Genomic DNA, 17,439 nt, shown 5'->3' with positions numbered 1-17,439 from the left:
TCCTAAGAAATGTTGAAGATATTGTCAGTCTTTACTACGTAAAATTCCCCAATTATTACTTATTACAACATGCGTCATGAGAAACATAATTTATTTTTACTTTTAACTAAAAATCAAGAGACAGAGTGGCGCTTAGCTCTATAGGATAGAACAATGTCTATGATGGGCGAAGGCACATGTCAGAAAAACCTTTTGTATAAAGTTAATGAAATCATTTTAACTCAGCTAACGTGATAACCGAATGTATCTCATTCTGGTTTTCCTACTTCGGAAAAATTGCAACTATTATATATCTCAATGTTCTACGCTAACATTCTAAATTAAAACTAATGATACTCACTGAATTACAAATCAGTAGTTTTAAACCACCAGAAATGACGTAATTATGTGAATCAAAGTTGGAATTACATCTGTATCTCACTATACACATAGACACACACATATATATGGACTTATAGCACACAAACACACACAATACATATTTATGATTAATACATGGTATGATAAATATATTGCATTATGGAACATACAGGACAAAGCTAAGTTTTTCTTCATTTTTATTTGATTTCGAAAAATATTTCAGAAGTCTCTTTCTGTCGTCGGTAATATAAACGGACAAAGCTTATTTTTCTTAAAGAGGCGAGTGTCCTTGTCAGATTCCTTCTTCAATAAATGTTCTTCATCCAGACATAATTTATTTGTAGTCTTTACACGAGCTAACCATCTGAATGAGAAACAAAATTGTGTTGTCTTTCAACCAGGTTTATGAAACCACTTTATCATGACACGTTCATGCAAAACGAATGTATCTGGTCCTCACAGGAAAGAATTTTGCCTGAAACGTTGTGTAATAAATAAGCTTTAGTTTGGCAAGTTAGTCTTTTTGTTTATTGTATAAGCATTCTGTGTTTATTCTCGCTCAAGTAGTATCCCTAGAGTTTTAAACGATGTTTGATTTTAAGGCCACTATTGGCTAGCGATTAAAAACATATGTTACTAAGACGAAAATCTGCTGTTACCATTTTTCACTGAATAAGCGAATTTAAATCAAATTTTAAAAAATAAAACACGGAAATCGTGGTTATAATTGAAAATGAGACGAACTGGTATTTGTTTGACCGTCTATTAGTAAGTAAGGTTGTGCTTAATCAAAAGGTTTTGAGTTTCCCTAGTGCTTTTATGTCAGTATGTATATATTGATGTTATCAGCAACCTAGCTGTGACTTACATTTCGCTAACATAAAGTGAAATGCAGTATAAAAGAAACCAGAGCTCGTGTAAAACGCAACTCTTAAGTCAGCAAAAATACAAACAAACGTGTTCTTCCCAAAAGATCAATGTTTTTTTTTTAAAGCTATGCTAATGTAATTAAAATGTTTATTGAATAAAGAAATATAGGGCTTATCATTTCTTCTTTTTCTTTACCGTTTTTAAGTTTGTCTCTGAAAATTATTCATTGTTATTTGAAAAAAAAATGCTATTCCTGTTTCCTACTTATTGTTTCAAAACAACTCTATAGTAAATAACTAAGGAAACAAAAGCAAAACTTCGTTTTATTCTGAAGCACAATGATAATTAACGATGTCCAGTACTGCTCTTAGAACTACGTTCTCCGTCATTGACCGTACTCATTTTAATGCCCATGACTGCGAACTGTTGACCGACACCGTGATTTTCATTGTAACAAGTTTCTGAGAAAGTTCATCTTAGACTACACACCTTGACAAACTTTACGTATTCTTCCCTGTACGGTAGATTCTCTTTTGTTACCATAACATTGACCATGTAGACGAGGGCACTATCCTAGATTCGTTTGGTGTGTGATTTCAGAGCCTGCTCTTGACTTAAACATTCTTCTGCACAAATTTTCCACTTCCATGGAGAACAGTGAAGATTCATTTCTTCAAAGTATTGTTTTTATTTTTTTTTACACTGGAAAGTCTTTATATACAGTACAACTCTCCAGCTATAAGTTAACTTCTGGAGGCACTGCACTATTGAATAGTTAATAGTAGGGAATTCCCAGTGAATCAGCTCTGTAGGCGATAAATATATTGTTCTGACGACACAGCTTGCGTCTGAGACAACAAGTCACTCTATTAGCATATGCAAATCGTTCTTATAAAGTGCAATTAGCTCTCTGTTGCAATTGGAAACTCTGGTGCTTATGCAATAACTTCCACATGACAACTAGTATACGTCGAATATAACTTTAACCAATGGAGAATATTCAATCCTTGATTTTCTTCTTTAGAGAATGGTAGCTTTTCTGAGTTTTGCTTGTTTTTAATTTTCCTGAGCATTTTTTAAAATCGTTAATCTAATATGTTCGCAGAGCATTTTTATGTGCCAGGAAAGTCCTCAATAAAACCGTCACTGACTTTTTTTTTGGCCTGATGAATACTTAGGTTTTACTGAGAACGGAGTAACGAGTATTTTTCTATAAGAATCATATACTTAAAAACAAATTAAAAAGATAAAGGACGTTGTGTCAATAAATAAAATAATAATGATAAGGCTAATGGTCTAAGAGTCTGAGGGTATGAGTCTATCAACGCTTAAACATAAAATATATAAGCATATTAGGCCTTATTTTAAATTGCTTTAAGCCGATTGATAAGTCGACTCGCAATCTGAAGGTCGTGGGTTCGAATCCCCGTCCCAACAAATATGCTATTCCTTTCAGCCTTAGAGGCGTTATAATTTGTTGGTAAAAGAGTAGCCCAAAAGTTGACGATGGGTGGTGATGACTAGCTGCCTTCCCTCTAGTCTTTCACTGTTAAATTAGGGGCGACTAGTGCAGATAGCCTTCGTGTAGCTGTGCGCGAAATTCAAAATAAACAAAACCAAACCGATTGATAAATGGACTCAATTACACAAGTTTCAAATATTAAAAATAAATATCTCTCATCTCTATTGCTGTCAGTATTTTTCTTTAAACACTCTATCATACCCAAAGTGAATGAAATGATAATAGTTTTGGACAGTTTATGGACATCACATAATACTAAAAACTGAAACATATGGTGTTTTTAATATAACTACGTGTATTTTAGATCAAAAGTTCTCAAACGTCCTTAGGTCAAGGTCTTCTATGACATTTGGTCTCCTGAGGGGTTCTATTCAATACAAATAGAGTAATTTACTATCCTTTAGACTACTTCTATCTATTTTGTTCTCTGTATAATGTGACGGATTTATTATTATATATTTATTTTAATATTGACATTTGTTTAAATTAAATTTACATTTAGAACCATACATGGCTTATAGTGTTAAATATTATTGCAAAACTCTCTCCTATTCTCTAATGTTGTAGAAGATTCTCGAGTGTGAGAATCAACAATATATGTATGTACGTAAAGGCTAGTGTAGCTTTGTATTGTTACATAATCTGAATTTTCTAGAAACTCTTCACATGCCTATAAATATAACCAACGCGACACACCAAAAAAAAAGAGTATATATTATTAGTTTGCTATAATCAGTGTGCTATAAACTTCAGAAGCTATAACTGTGATTGTTACAAAGTTCGAACATTAAAAATCATTTAATATCATAAATTGGAGACATATCGTCATATATTTAACTACTGAATTTAAAGTATCAATTAACTCAGTTTCAGGCTATTTGAAATTGTAATACGTAACCACAATCACATTTTTTTTCCTTGTTAAAAATGTTCGTACTGTTAAAGTGTACACTTTTCATACATTAAAGTAATTTGGAAAGGAAGATTTTAATACATGTCCCCCTCCCCCTCGAAATTATATCATGGCGCCAAGATTGGGGCTTAATATTAGTTTTAAATGTGCAATAAATGTAGAAATGCAACCGTGAGGAAAGAAGAGAGGAAAAAAGTGACACAAAACTCATTTCATTAAATTGAGTAAAACTACAATTTATTTGTAGTCAAAAGAGAGGGCACCACAATACATACGTACGTTGAAATGAATTGTTTGACAACACTAGCGCTGCGTAATAGAAAATATGTCTGTATCACATAAATTCTTGGCTCAAAAGCTCACACAATTACTATATATATCTGCTACCAACATCAGATAATAAAACTTTTTTTAATGACAGTAATGAAAAAGTAGATTTCCTGTATCAAACATACGAACCAATTTGAGACTTTATATTACCATAGAAAGTCAATAGTTTACCTTCGTCAAAAAAGATCGCACAAGCATATATTTATATGTGGATATAGTTTAAACTCAGATAAAGCATGCCTTAAATAAAGTAAATCAGTGCAAGGTTTTACAACACATCTTTTGAACATGATAAAATTAGAGAATGAAAGAAGAAACATAGTAGCAAAGTTATAACATTCAGTTACTAAAAAAATATAAAGCATTTCTATAGTACGAATGTTTACAGATTTAAAATTTTTAGTTTAAAGATCAGAGGTGTATTTATATTAAAATAAACTAGAGTTTTTCAAGCATTTGGATTTGATTAGAATATTCCTTATATTTTTACTTTGAAACTCTATAGAGCTAGTTTGCAGTCATTTAAATAAACCTTACTTCTGAAATTGCTATGAATGTAATATTTGTATTTATTATTTAAAATGAAATCACACCACACATCATACATGGCTCAGGATTTGTAGTAATCTTACAGTGGTAAATCTAAACCAGCGTCACAGGTCTAAAATTCAGAGCTCAAGGATCTTTCTAATATATACGTTTTTAGCCCTCTGTATTTAAGTATTTGTTTGAAGTTTAAAAAATCATTAATGTAACTAATTTTAACTCCATTCAATATTCAAATGAAGATTAATAAACTTACATATTTCATGTTAAACATATTTTACTGCATCTTATAGACACAAATAACTGTGTTCGACTTTTGGTATCATTTAAGTATAATAAGCTCCGATATCTAGAAGAATCGTTTCTTCAGATCGCCTGAATGTGAATATTTAATTTTAATTCAATTATGCATGCCATATTGGTTCTTAGAGCGTCTATAACGGTTCATTTTATGTTTTTCACGATTTTCATGATTCATTCTTTACAAATATGTATTCTTCCTGATAATCGTCAAAAGATTAACATCACCCCTTCTCGAGGACTCCCCTCTCAGGGAAAGATTAAACTCTTATAATCGGCGGAGTTTATAGGGATTTTCTTGCATGTTGCCAGAGTTTTTTACATGCCCAAGTGAAATTTTGGTAAGGATAAAAATAAGCTGGTCGAACGTTTATAATATCACAATGTAACTTACGATGTTCTGTTATGAAAAAGTGAAAATATTTCATATACCTTTTACGATTTTCAAAGATCTGCACATCATTTCTATGTAAACCCCATTCGACTGCTAACAAAGCTAGAATACATACATGCTTTTAACTTTTCTTAAAAAATGAACGTTTCAGATACATATTTGTAATGCTTTTGAAATACTCTAGAACAGCTTAAGGTATTGAGGAAAATAGTTTCCATTAAAATCGTGCAGTGATGATTGATTATACTACATAATTGCCTAATAGTACGAGTGGGCTGGCGGTAAGTCTGAAGACTTATAATCTTAAAAACTGAGTTTAGATACCCGTGATGGGTAGCCCATTAAATAACTTTGAGATTAACAATTAACAAACAAAATATATTTGTCAAAAATACTACTGGTAGAGTCTAAACTGTAATCAAGTACACTTATGCTTTGTTTTATCAAAATGCCGATGATTCTAATACTAAACTTTTTCCACAAAATAGCCCAAATATTGAAAAAATTCAGTACATTTCTATATTTAACTTTCTTTTAAGCGTACTTTGGAATGTTTTATTTTAGAATACAATTTTAAAATAAACATAGGCAATCAGCTGATGGTGAAAGTGTTGAATGGTCGTTTGTTTTGAATTTTCACGCAAACCTACACAAGGTATATCTGTCTCTAATTTTGAACTGATAGGCTAGAGGAAAGGCAGCTGGTAAATACACCCACCACCAGCACTTAGGGTGATTTTGTCTAATCGAATAGAAGAACTTGACAGTCACTCTTATAACGCGGCCACGGTCTCATAGTGCGAAGCTGATTTGACGGCAACGGGACATGAGACATGAACCCTCAGATCCATACTCAGGCAAGTGAGCCACTAAGCCACACTCGGCTTACCTTGAATGGTACCAATTTGAATAACATTCTTCATTGCCAATAAAGTTACACGAACTGAGCTTTTTCTTTATTTTCAAATGATGTGAATACAGTTTGTTTTATTTATTACTGGGCCATATTAAACCACCGACTAACTCTAGGCTGGCATCTTGGTTTCAGTTTTACCACAAAAATGAGCAATGGACTGAGAAAGATCGAATACTCTATGTTGTAAACTCAAAAGAAAACCTTTTAAGAGACTAATAATAGACTATTATCAAACGGCTGTTCGTAAGAACCGTTGGTATTTTTTTAGATTTTGTAAGATGTTTTAATTGTTAATAAAAAGAAACGCCCGTCCGTTCATCTTAGATCCAGTATAAAGAAATGTCAGACGAATAATATACTTACCTTAAATAAAAATAATTACAACGTTAGTTTTCTCTGAAGACAAACTTTTAATTCTCTTAAATGTTCACGATTCTCATTCTATGTGATATAAATTATTTTTCAAGAGCCAAGATGAATAAATAAAATCAGAAAAACTCAAATTTGTCAGTTTGACCAATGACTTGGTTATGAAAACACACATAGAATAGAGAAAAATTAAACCACAGCACACATTGTTTGTTTTCAAAATTTCACCAACCTTAATATTTTGACACTTAAAAGACTTGAAGAGCCCAGACAACTGCCAGTCAGACATTATGTTGTCTTACTTCTTTTAGCTTTTCAAATAACAAAGGTTTGTTTGTTTGTGTGTGTGTGTGTGTCAACAGGATTTCGAAATTGAATAGATGAAAACAAAATATGTTCTCATGTGATGAGCCAGTAGAATTGAAATGACTGCTATAATCATGGGTTAGATTTAAGATTTTCCATTTGTAATTATATGAATATGGAATAAATTCGTAAATCCTGGAATGAAATATTCAAAGTTATTTTTCCATCTTTGAATCCTATTCAACTTTATGCTATACTTTACGGTTTTTTTATTCACTTTCTTTTTAGCTGAGATAGCAAGGCTTGATGATATGTACTAAAAACTGCTTCAACCACAAAGAAAACTCACTTAACTCTGATAAAAATGTTTATTAAAGAAAAAATAATTTTAAATTCAAATAGTTATAGTTAGCATTCATTGTAGTTTTAGTCAAGTTTACTTCTAAATGAAGGGGAAACAAACATCCTAAGATTGGTTCCTATGAAAAACGATATACTACAAAATTTGAACGCTATTTTGAATTTATTTATGATATTTGTGGAGTTTCAAGTTTCTTTCAAATATTCCAGGAATCTCAAACCTGTTGTCACAACATTACTTCTCAAACATATGAAAATCATTCATACAGAAACAAATACACATTTACTATATCTGAAAATACGTTAAAATAGGCTTAACAATTTATAATAACTTGTAAATAACTATTAACTTGTAGTCGAACAACAGTGATCAATAACGTCACTACTTACGATGATTTTGATACTATAATTGACATTTTTGTTATTGTTACCTTTTAAGTGGTTTCATGCGGTTTAGTTTTAGTGCTCATAAAATCAAATATAATTCACTAGAAAACAAAACTTTCTAAGTATAACTGTGAATTTACACATGTTGACTATTTATAAATAAATTTAAGTTTCAATTAGTTCACTCGATTATGATCTTAAGCATGGGAGCATAATCAATTTGATGTGAAAAAGTCCTCAAAAAATCTAATTCATGTAGTGTTTTCGCAAAATATATCTTGAAATAAATATGTTTGACGTGCAAGACAATGAAACCAAGGATATCACAGTACCCTGTCTTTACTATGAGAACATCATTGTTGTTAAAGTAAACAACTTGAACATGGATTTTCATAACTTATAGCACAGGAAAAAAATCTTTTATCTATTAATCAAAGAATGACCACACAAATATGAAAAGCTCAAGAATTGAAATTGATCATATAATCTTGGCACGTAGTATATTTATCATTTTCTTCTCCTTACTTTAGTTATTATATCGCTGTTTCCAAAGAAGAAAGACAGAATAATGACTCAAATGTTTGTCAATTTCTTTTCAAACAATCTTGTCATCGTGGTTTGTTTATAAGTGCACGTGACCTTACTTTTTAGTTGGTGAACAGTTAAACGTATTATCACCTTATTGTCGGAGATGGTGATATTTGTTGGAGAACAGATGGATCACGTGGTATGCTTTTCAGAGGATTTTCTTTTTCGACCTGTGCCGCCACCTGCTGGAGTTGGCGTCTTGTTATTTCTAGATGCTGGCGTATATATTCCGTATTTGGACTTTGCACATGAGCCTGCTGGAAGCAAGCTTCAGCTTCTACCAACTGCTGACGCCGATAATAGACTACGCAGAGATTATGCAGACCCTGAATGTTGGCAGGATCTGATTGGAGGATTTTTTTGTAGCACTAAAAGTACACAGTGAATAAAAAATATTCATGTTAGGGAAATATAACAATATAAACTAATAATACTTAAAACTAAATTAATGATCATATGAAATAAAAACAACCTACACAAGGATCCAAGAAAAACGTTTATAAAGAGCAACTCATCCCAGAAGGTTAAAATCACTTCTTAAAATAATAATAATAATAAAAATCACAGACGATTTAGATTTTATCAATCAGCTTTTTTATCATCCTCCTCCTTTTAACCGAGTTTTTTCGGAGATAAAATCGGAAAAAGTAACGATCGCTTCATTACTATTTATATGTCCTTTCATCATTACCTCTCACATTACATAAATGATCTTGATTGTTTACAAATGATCAAATACAAAAGGACCATTTTGCATTTGTGCGCTAAAATCACAATAAGAATCCATTGAAAAAAATTAAAGAAATACATTTCTAATTCTAAAGTTATGTTTTGATTATCATGAAAGAAAAAAATCACGATTTGGGCTTCGAAACTCTTTTATGCTAATATTAGTGTGATTTTAAAATAGCAGTCCAAAAAACGTATTTGCCTTTAGTGGACTATAGTGATTATTTACAAAGTAAAATAATTGGTTAAAATATGATCTGCCTGCTACGCCAAAGTACACAGTATGTAAATAAGCGGTGCATGATTAGATACTGAATGATAATGTTTTACAACAGTTTAAAATAATAAATTAATAAAAATACCTCTTCAGCTGCCTCAAGGTCTCCAAAATGCCCTGCGTAAATATCTGCTATTAATATCAATCCTTTCACATGATCTGGTTGGTTCTATCGAATTGTGGAGAGAAATAGCAATTTTCAAGTTGGTGTTGTTAAGTCATGAAACACGAATGTTTGTATAAATATAAACAGAACATTTTCTGGTACAATAGTCACTGTATTATAGCGCTTTGAATTCTTTAATACATCCTGTATAGTTTAACAAGAACCTTTGAATAGTGTATAATTTAAATTGAAGTCTCATCCTTAACAGATTTTCAACAAATCCTGTACCGAATTCTGTGTGTACCCTACAATCAGGCAACATTATAAGCGAACTTATAAGAAATATTATATATATATATATACCATAACTATTATTTAAACAATTGAATTATGTATATTTTACATTTAGACTGTGCCTTAAGTTTAAGTTTGGGAATTTTTGTATATAGTAGAATTATATGTGTACTTTACATTCAGTCTCCGTCTTAAACGAGTCTTTAGTAAATATTATATAGTGCAAAATAGTACAAATACTTGAATTTTTCACTCTCCGTATTCCAGTCAAAACTTTTGTAGAAAAGATGGAATATTTATTTTGAAAGCAAAATTTGCAAAAAAAACAACAACATAAATCAAAGCTATAAATATTGCTTGCGATCAGATCTGTTGAACTTGATTCCTAATGGTTAATCATAATTTTGAAACATACACCATTGTTTTAATTAATTTAATTTATTCTTCTAAACTTAGCTACAACGAAAGGGAGAGAAACATTTCTTCGTCTATGAGATTAAAATCTAATAAATAATCGTGTTACTTTTAAATTGTAGTGTCGTGAGAGTTTTCAATAAAGCTTTAGGTTTTAGAATTCAGGCAATCAGTTAAACTATGTTTGTAATCATTTAAAAGTATAAGAAACTACTGCCCTATCGATTTCAATGTGGAAAACAGATGGAGATAAATATATTTTTGAGGGATTTTGTACTACATAATATGATAGATAAGATTTTTTTCGTAATTTAATGGTATTTTTCATTATGTATGCGAAGTTAATAGTAGGATCATACACTTATGATACTATTGTTTTTCAGTATAGCTTATAAACACTAATGTATTGAGGTGCGTAATCATTATTCTGGCAAAGAACACATTAGGCTATGAAAGTTTCTTGTCAACTCACCATATAAAAAAAACATAATAAAACATTTTTATTTAATTTTATACAAATCTATTCCCCAAATGGCTTCATTAAAAAGAACATTATGACATTACATACGGCACTGAATAGTTCATACGCTTTTGTGATTAGTATATTAAAGTATTTTAATAACATTTAAATGAATTACACTTTATTTTTTATTGATGTTTTTACCACAGATGTAATGCTTCTTCTACATAACAAGTTCTATCGTGTGTTTTTTGTATGTTTTTTTGTAATATATTAATTTTAAAGCTGCACAGATGCACATTTAAAAGGATGTCGAACTAAATGTTTAATATTTTTGAAAGCGATTTGCGACAAGTAAAACGACAAAGCACAGTACTGTGTTGGTTGAAAGGATATCAAACTAACGACAAAGCACAGTACTATGTTGGTTGAAAGGATATCAAACTAACGACAAAGCACAGTACTATGTTGGTTGAAAGGATATCAAACTAACGACAAAGCACAATACTATGTTGGTTGAAAGGATATCAAACTAACGAAAAAGCACAGTACTGTGTTGGTTGAAAGAATATCAAACTAACGACAAAGCACAGTACTGTGTTGGTTGAAAGGATATCAAACTTATCAGACTGCAGATTTTAAGAGCTTCAAAATATAAAAGATTCATAAATGCAAACTCATATATCATTTGAGGGAATCGGGTGATTTCAAAGAACATACTTTAGCGAACCTTTCAACTGATTTGATTTCAAACCACAAAGTTCATTTGACGTGATGGCTGGAATTGATTACCCAGCTCTCCACTTAGGAGCTGGAGTTGCAAAAGAAAAACTAAAAAGTACAGTTTCGTTACTTGGCAGTTTTCTATTTTACACAAAAGAATGTAATTTTTCATATTCTAAGTTTTTATGTACCTGTAGAAGCCTTTTAAGGTATACAAATGCTTCTAGGGGTCTCCCGTCTTCTGAAAGAAGCAGTGCTAAATTGAACAATGCACTTCGGAGGTTTGGACGAATCTAAAACAAAACAAAAAAGTCACAGTTCCTGTGAACTATAGTTTCAAAAACTTTCACGTATTTTTGTTACTCACCTGTTCATAGAAATTGAGTACCAATATATATATATATATTGAAATTAGGATTTATATTTCCTGTTGTACGTAAATGACACGTCTAGTTATACCACCTTATAAAGTTATTTGTAATTCAAAATATATACATAATCAATGAGTATAGTTCTTGTATCTGGGCTCTAAAGAGACGAATATTAAAGTAGGTCATGAATAAAACAAAACACCTTACCTGTAGAGCTTTATTCAACCACTGTTCAGCTCCAAGAATATCCTTGTTCTCTAGAGATAACATCCCTAGGTTAAAGTAAATCAATTCATTCTGTTTACCTCCTTCTACCATCTTTCGTAACCTGCGAAAAAACATGAAACAATTAAGGTAGTTTTTTGTGTGATTAATGTTGTGAAAGCGGATGTCAAGAGATTAATGATTTGAGAAATGATTAGGAAAGGTCAAATTATACTTTAAACTCTACTAACTAGGTAGCAATTTTTATTTTTATTATAATAACGTGGCAACCCTTGTTTTAAAATTGCGCCGAACTAACATAATATATTCATGTACTTTATTTATTTATTTATATCTCTATTTTAGTTGTTGATATCTCTCTTTATTTATCTGGTTAAAACTTATTCTACGTTTATTTATCTATCTACCTTTAACCCTATACGTCTGTTCTAATATTCTGTCTGTCCATTTACTTCTGTAACAACAATCCGTCAGTTTATCTCTCTATATATTATAATCTGTATGTATAATTATGTATTGATTCACCTATGTAAATCAACGTATTTGCCTAACTTATTTAATAATAAAGACGACATTCATGATACGACACAGTAATCAAGCAACTTACAAATTACTCGATATGCAATCAAACCATTTTCAATGTTAGTTTATAAACATCTTGTTACTTGTTTCTAATTGATAGCTTTTATTAATTTTATAAAATTCTTTATCCATTTCTCTTCTGATCTTTTTTTTTTCGAGTGTGTTCCTAGTGTAAAACATTCTACAAACAAACACGAACATATTAATAATAGTTCTGACCATGCTTTTGAACTAATATTATGCAAAGCATCTCGTGCAAGTAAATTATCTCTGTGAAAAACGACAATATGACCGAAAAGTGTCAGTGGACCGTAGCAAATACACTGTTAGCTACTCAGTATCTATAGATATATTGGGTGGTGGGCCCTCAGTCAGGATGCGAGATATTCTGAGGGGTGGGGGTGTTGGGAAAGGTAGGGAACCTCTGCTCTAAGCAACAATTAAATGAAATTTGGTGAATTCAACCTTTGACCACTTTTTTCTATGCGTAGGAACATTTGAAATAATCTTAATGTTTAAATGCATATTGAGATGTGTAATTACATATTAGAATGACGAAACTGGCCTTTGATTTCCAGGGAACATTCTATATTTATATTAGCATATGAAAATGCATTTTCATTTAAATTGTGTCATACATAATAGGACATTTGGATAAAGATCTTGACCGTTGACCTTCAGGAACATTGTATTTTGGTTTAATATTCGCAACCCACATAAGCACAAACTTATGAACGTGTTTATTTGGTTTTCATATTCACGTTCTTCGTAAGGAAGTGTCATGAAACAATTCCTTTTTTACTTGTTCATATTAAAATTGTCAGTTCGTCTACCTTGCATCTTGTGCTGTGATATATGGCATTACTTTATCTTTAGGAATATGAATCGTCATGTTTACAGAGGATAGCTTATTTTATCCAATAATATAAGTCTGAAATGTATCTGTAAACTTAGAAAAGGCACCTCTTCAAATTATATTCTTCATCTGCCCTTCCCCGTTTCTTTTATCATATAATAACTCAATTTAGAAAGTTTGCAAAATAAATAAGATTTAACAAAACATAACGAGGAAATCAGGACAGCTATTACATATCTAAGGCTTTAATAATTACAAATATGATGTGCAAAATCAAAGTAAAAAATAAATAATTATACGCTCTCTGTAATTAGATACTGGTGTGACGTTCCGTTATTCATATTAAACATGACTGATTACAGATACCTAGCACTAAAGTATAGTAGCTGCTTTATCTTTAATATAAGTTTGTCCTTGAAAAAATTAACAAATTATACTTTAATGAGAGAAAAACAGAGTGCATATGAACATCAAGTAGTCATAGATTGATACTATAAAATTTAAATTACTAGCATTGTTAAGGAACGTATAAAACGCGAGTATCTTTAAACTTTCTGTACCGTGAATATGACAAAATTTGAAAAACATCTTTTTTTACTTTTTTATTTTCAGAATATTTTATTTTGTTTGTTAAAATTAGGTTTGAAAGTAGATTATCTTCAAAATTAAAATTGTGAAAAACGTATTATAAATAGGAAATTCCTAATCATAAAGGTGATTAGTTTTATCTTCCATGTTGAATAAGATCTTTAATACTGATTAGATAGAAAAAAATATATCAAATACGCAGCTTTTTATTGCTTCTAATAGAGCGTATTGATTTTGAAGGCACCTATCATAATACATGTATTATCCGTAATGATGTGTTTACCGCAAGATAAATAGTTCAATATAAACCTACATACAGATATAACCTTAAACAGAGAAACATTTTGATAAACAGAACTAAAGTAGCGACATTATCTGTAACTTCGATGCAACATAATTCACACAATAATTAGAATACTAGCATATATATATATATATATATTTGGAATTCGTTCTTACCTCTCACTTGCAAGCTGTTTATGATGAAGAGCCATGTCGGATTCTTGAATTAAAATGGCAGAATTTACTAATGCTTGCTACAGATCAAATTAGAGAGAAAATGTTATTTGGCAAAGTACTTCTCAAATAATTAATTAATTAATTATCTATACAACAAACAGAGGAATGTTGTTTACGTATAAGAATGAAAATGTGAACCAATAATACTTTTCAAAGTCTATTTTGTTGTTTCAAATTAACGATACAGGAAAAATAGTTGCACTGGTCATCAAGTTTTAACTGAATTTGAAATCTGTTTTTTAAGCAAATTAGCTCTTACGTTTCTCCAATTTTTATTTGATATCATATCTTTAATCTTCATAGTAATACTTTAAATATTTGTTTAACAGTACGAGGGTTTCACATTCTTAAATAAGTAAAGAGGCTCGTTCCAAAATAAAACTATCTAGTGTATTATTTCAAAACAAATATCGACATTTTGTCGATAATATTGAAAGTTTCACCAAAAGAAATAGTCATATTCTGGCTTATAAATATAAGATAAAAGCTATTAAATGTTCATTAATCTATTTCGTATTCTTCTGTTGGCGTGGCGTGGGTTCCTTCTTTTTTGCCTGTAGTAAAACAAAAGCATTTTACTCATCCTAAGATATCGAGGTGCACTTACTTCGTGATCCGGGTCGATATCTAACGCCCTGTTAAACATGGCCAAGGCTTCTTGATTTTTCCTTTGGTCCATTAACAATACTCCAAGCTGAGGAGAATAAATAATACTTCAGGGGTTAGGGTTATCTTTTTTAATGCTTTGAAGAAAAACAGTCATCAATTAGGGGCTCAATGTTGCCCGCCATGTACTAAATAAGGTGTTTAAATGAATGAAGTGGTACACTGATAATCTAAAAGGTAAAAAGAAAAAAACGATAAAATGTTCTTCGCCATTATCATACTTATAAAGTTTGACTGGAACAACTTCTCAGCAAAAAACGTAAGCAACTTACATGACAATATGTATATAACCTAACCTGTCTGATAACTAGAAAAAGAAAAATGACTAGTTTTCATTATACTCTACCATAACTTTATTTATTAAGATATATGAATTCTTGTCTTCGAAGGAAGTTAGTGCAAATCAAGCTATATAGTTCCAACCAACATACAATAGTTACATCTAAGTATACTGAAGAAACTATCAATCTAAATATATTATTAATATTACAGATGAAGATATGGGTTTTGAATAGTTCAAATTTTCAAACATTATGTTTAATTTAACAATTTAACTAAGTAGGTAAGTGATAGCAACAAAGAAAACACAAAAAAGCTCTGGGTTAAGAATCAAAGAAAACTATCAACTTTGTTGTACGTTTACAAAAATACACTGTACTGACATCATATTGAATTTCGCGCAAGGCTACACGAGGGCTATCTGCGAAAGCCGTCCCTAATTTAGCATTGAAAGAGTAGCTAGTCATCACCACCCACCAGCAACTCTTGGGCTACTCTTTTACCAACGAACAGTGGGATTGATCGTCACTATATAACGCCCCCACTGCTAAAAGGGCGAGTATGTTTGGTGGAACGGGGAGTCGAACCCGCAACCCGCAGATGGAGAGTCAAGCGCCCTAACCACTTGGCCATGCCGGGCCCCGAAATAATTGAAAGCAGATGTAGTGAAAATACTTCTAACATTTTTCTTATCTGATTCCAAATCCACACGTTATAAAACTGAGTCTAACATCTCTTCCTCTCAGAATAGGTACAAAAATTAGGTTTAACTTTTGCATGACGTGTCTTTAGGTTACGATTGTGTAAACTCTTCAAGAATGTTGTCAAACTTAGAAAACTTAGTTAAATGTTTTAGGGCGGCCTACCTAAAGAATCATCATCACGTTACTCAACACGCCATCTGCCTTGTGTTTTCAGTTATTAAAAGATAAACGCTCTTGAATTTTCTACCAAGAATAAAATTCACTTAAATTACATTCACGCATCTAATTTGATTTTGGTTTACATGTAGCATGACGCATACACGTTCAGATATTCGCTCTTTTATTTTTTACATATTTCGCATGTATTTTGATTAAGCATCTACCTATTTGTTGTTCTCCAATCAATATTCTGTTAAAGATACTTCTACTAATTAAAAAAGTATTCCGTCAATAGAAAAAAAAAATTAATGTGTGCACATACAAGCATTTAAAATAATGTGCAAGGTTATTTGAAGAAATAAAATATAACCGTGTGTGTGTTAATATATCATAATGATAACCAATGTGTTTACTGCAGTGATTCTAAATTCTTTTGCTAACTAGAGAAACATTGCTGCAAGTACTTTAGATAACAAACATTATGGCACTACTTAGATTTCATGAGACTAAATCTAGCTTAGGAGAACGAAGTAACATTGATATGAATAAGAAAACCGCACACTTGTTAAACGGCTAATTACTGCTGTTCTACGAAAATTATTGGTTATCTCATCAAACAAGTGCAGTTTGTTTACTTACGTTGTGATAAAGGTCCGGGTTATGAGTATCGTACTGTAACGCTCGTTCGTACATAGCCTCCGCTTCTTTCGTTCTAAAACAAAGCATTATTGCATCATAAAATCATATACCCCTTAAAGTGTACAATGTATCTCTAATCTTAGACAATAATAGACGTTCTCAATTATAAGTGAAAAAGGAAATCAGAAACGATTGTTATGCCCCCGTAATCTCATGCTCAATATGTCTTTCATTGATTTCAAGTAAAACGATTAAATCATATGCTATACCAACAAGTTCAACACTAACCATAATTACTTGTAAGACTTTTATGATAAAATTACCAACTTTCCGGAAGTAACTGTCTTTCTGAAACAAACTCTAAAAGTTTCTTCCCAGATACACGGTATTCCCTTTTTGAAAATAATGCAAGATTTATAAAACAAAACATTTGTGTAAATTGGTCATTTGTTTCTGATTCTTTAGCATATCTATGGAAGTAGTTTGCAAGTTGTTTTCAGAATGTATCTCAGTTAAAAAATATCAATTTTTTATTTACTTACGGTTTACAAACAGTGAAAGCTTACGTATTTAATATTACTATCACGTCTCCAAATATTTTAGTCAGTCGTATATTTAGTATATTTAACATGCGCACATCATACCGCATATGCAGGATTTATCTAGATCATGGTATGAAAGATAACA

The 17,439-nt window shown here is 31.0% G+C and overlaps 1 protein-coding gene across 1 annotated transcript in view; it reads right to left on the bottom strand.

Annotated features, from left to right (window-relative positions):
* Window positions 1–3,918: 3,918 nt before the first annotated feature.
* Window positions 3,919–17,439, bottom strand: part of LOC106461662 (transmembrane and TPR repeat-containing protein CG4050-like) — a 115,134-nt gene continuing 101,613 nt past the window's right edge. Inside the window, exons 16-22 of the mRNA XM_022388668.1 lie at window positions 16,753–16,825; window positions 14,913–14,999; window positions 14,246–14,322; window positions 11,743–11,863; window positions 11,356–11,457; window positions 9,253–9,336; window positions 3,919–8,529 (exon numbers count right to left, since the gene is read on the bottom strand). Coding sequence (XP_022244376.1) covers window positions 8,248–8,529; window positions 9,253–9,336; window positions 11,356–11,457; window positions 11,743–11,863; window positions 14,246–14,322; window positions 14,913–14,999; window positions 16,753–16,825 — 826 coding nt within the window. The 3' untranslated portion in view covers window positions 3,919–8,247. The remainder of the gene's footprint in view (window positions 8,530–9,252; window positions 9,337–11,355; window positions 11,458–11,742; window positions 11,864–14,245; window positions 14,323–14,912; window positions 15,000–16,752; window positions 16,826–17,439) is intronic.

The sequence above is a fragment of the Limulus polyphemus genome, unplaced genomic scaffold, assembly GCF_000517525.1.
Source record: "Limulus polyphemus unplaced genomic scaffold, Limulus_polyphemus-2.1.2 Scaffold1006, whole genome shotgun sequence".
NCBI classification, from domain to species: Eukaryota; Metazoa; Arthropoda; class Merostomata; order Xiphosura; family Limulidae; genus Limulus; species Limulus polyphemus.
This window is presented reverse-complemented; position numbering and strand designations above follow the sequence as displayed.